The 2,388-nt window shown below is 40.2% G+C and overlaps 1 protein-coding gene across 1 annotated transcript; it reads left to right on the forward strand.

The window, feature by feature from the left end:
• LOC131298113 (F-box protein At5g07610-like) lies at positions 1-1,612 on the forward strand. Its single transcript, XM_058323419.1, has one exon. The coding sequence runs from the start codon at positions 51-53 to the stop codon at positions 1,338-1,340; it is 1,290 nt and encodes a 429-aa protein (XP_058179402.1). The 5' UTR covers positions 1-50; the 3' UTR covers positions 1,341-1,612.
• Positions 1,613-2,388: the final 776 nt, after the last annotated feature.

Raw genomic sequence — 2,388 nt, forward strand, 5'->3', positions numbered from 1 at the left:
ATTTGCCGAAATGATCCAATACCTCTGGATCCTCTTACCAAATTTTCAAAATGAGATTAAAGTCCCAATATTGCCAATCAAAGCATACCCCGATCAATACTTTCATTTTCATCGAGTCCAAAGGAGAACCTGGGCCCTCTGTCTCCCCCAATTTCCCCTGTAATCACTTCTCTACAACAATGGCGGACAACGCATCAAACAAAAGGCCGAAGGCGATAACCGGCGGAGGAACTGCGTCGGAAATCTCACCGGCGGCAGAATTAATCTCCAGCAACGCCGATCTCCTCACAGAAATCTTCCTGCGTTTGCCCGCGAAATCCCTGCTCCGATTCAAGTCCGTGTCCAAGCACTGGCTCTCTCTCATCACCCACTCCCAATTCTCCACCAGCCACTCCATCCGAAACCCTAGGCCCTCAATCTCAGGCTTGTATTTCTACACACAAGGCCGCCTAGAGTCCGTCTCCTTTCACGGCCGCCAGAATCTCCCGTCCCTCGCCATCGCAGTAAATGGCTCCAAACCTAGGATTCTACACTCCTGCAACGGCTTACTTTTATGCAAGGCCGGTTCTCGGAGCGAATCGATATACATTGTTTGCAATCTGACCACGCAGAAATACAAACTAGTTCCTAAGCCTACCGGACTTTCATATCGATTATACGTTCGCCGTGGCGCTTACTTGGCTTTTGACCCGTCAAAATCACCTCACTACAAAGTCGTCTTGGGTAGTCGCTACAGCGCTAGTAAACACGAGCCTTGGTGTTTTGAAATCGATATGTACGATTCGGAGACTGGGAATTGGAAAAAGATTCTTCCACCGAGTACGTGTTGTGGTCGTGGTGTCTTTTGGAACGGAGCAATTCATTGGTTGAGTTATAAGAAAGTCCTCTTGAGATTTGAAGTTGATGCAGAGATGATGGTTGCATTGCCACTCCCTCGAAGAAGTCCGAGAATTCTTCCTCAGAATTGTGTCAAATATTTTGGAGAATGTGGTGGCGGTTTGATTCTTATTCAGACCCGTTCATTGAAAGACACAAGATTTGCAATCCTTGAGTGGGGAAGTGACCCTAGCCGTTGGATTGTGAAGTACTTGGTCAATCGTAGAACCATAGCATCTGTATTTCCTGCGATGAAATTCTTTGAAATTTATGTTTTGTGTGTTGTGAAGGGCGAGGACAAAGAAGATTACAAACTGGTGTTGTCCATTCAGGAAAAAGCGATTTCCTATAATTTGAAGTGCAATACATTCGATGTGCTTCGTGATCTGGTGCCAGGTGCATTACTCGATCACAATGAGAATTGTTATTCTTATCCCTTTGCTGAAACTCTATCTCCTGTTTGAACAGATGTTACATGCGGGAGCGGATGTGCTTTTTTTAGAACTTTTCAACTAATCAACTTCCTATAGTTGAAAAGTTGAACATTTTGCTAGCAGTAGCAATAGGTGTTACTATGAAGCACTTGAAAGTTTAACTTCTTTTGTTATCCCAAGTAATCTATAGTTTCTAAGACTATTATGCTTAGGGCTTTGGTTGTGTTCTTCATCTAGTTCTTTCTCAGTGTTCTTCGCAAACATGATTTGAAACGAAGGCGACGATAGCATTTTGCTAGCAATTGGTGTTACTGTAAAGCACTTGAAACTTTAACTTCTTTTGTTATACTAAGTAATATACAGTTTCTAGTACTATTATGCTTACGGTTTTGATTGTGTTCTTTATCTAGTTCTTTCACTATGTTCCTTCGTAAACATGATTTAAAACGAAGGACACGACAGTAAACAGACATTATAAGAAAACTTGAACTAAAGAATCTCAAAAATCAAAACTCACTAGTGTATGTCGTCTTTGTATTCTAATGATCATTAGTCAACTAACAATCTTTCGGTCCCTATTTTTGTAACAAACTGTAACCAATTAGCTAGAATATATCCATATTATAGCCTTAACATACAAATGCTATCATATCAATGAAAAATCTGAATTCATCTTACTAATCGTAACTCATCCTATAGAAGTTCACTTCATATCTTTTCTTCTTTTTCTCTTTAACGGAGTTGTACCCATCCAAACATATTTTCCATTTTTGTTGGTGTATAGTAGTAATACCATATATTGTTTACACTCTCTTTGATGTTGGCGTAGATACTTCATTGATCACTTGTCATTGCTCACCTTCGTCCTGTGCTGCACTAGAGCATGCCTGCAATTACAATTTGTTGCTTCATATGTAAGCCTTTTATCCAACTACCATCATTAAGCAGAGTATAATAATTATGCGATCGCCAAATAGTATTCCTTAAATTCCTTTATTACCAGTTGCCGATCAAAAAGATAAAAATTCCGTTATTATCAGCAGTGTTTTCAAATCGGAATGTGTATTGTGTATCATTT

The sequence above is a fragment of the Rhododendron vialii genome, chromosome 8a (genome assembly GCF_030253575.1).
Source record: "Rhododendron vialii isolate Sample 1 chromosome 8a, ASM3025357v1".
In the NCBI taxonomy this organism is placed as follows: Eukaryota; Viridiplantae; Streptophyta; class Magnoliopsida; order Ericales; family Ericaceae; genus Rhododendron; species Rhododendron vialii.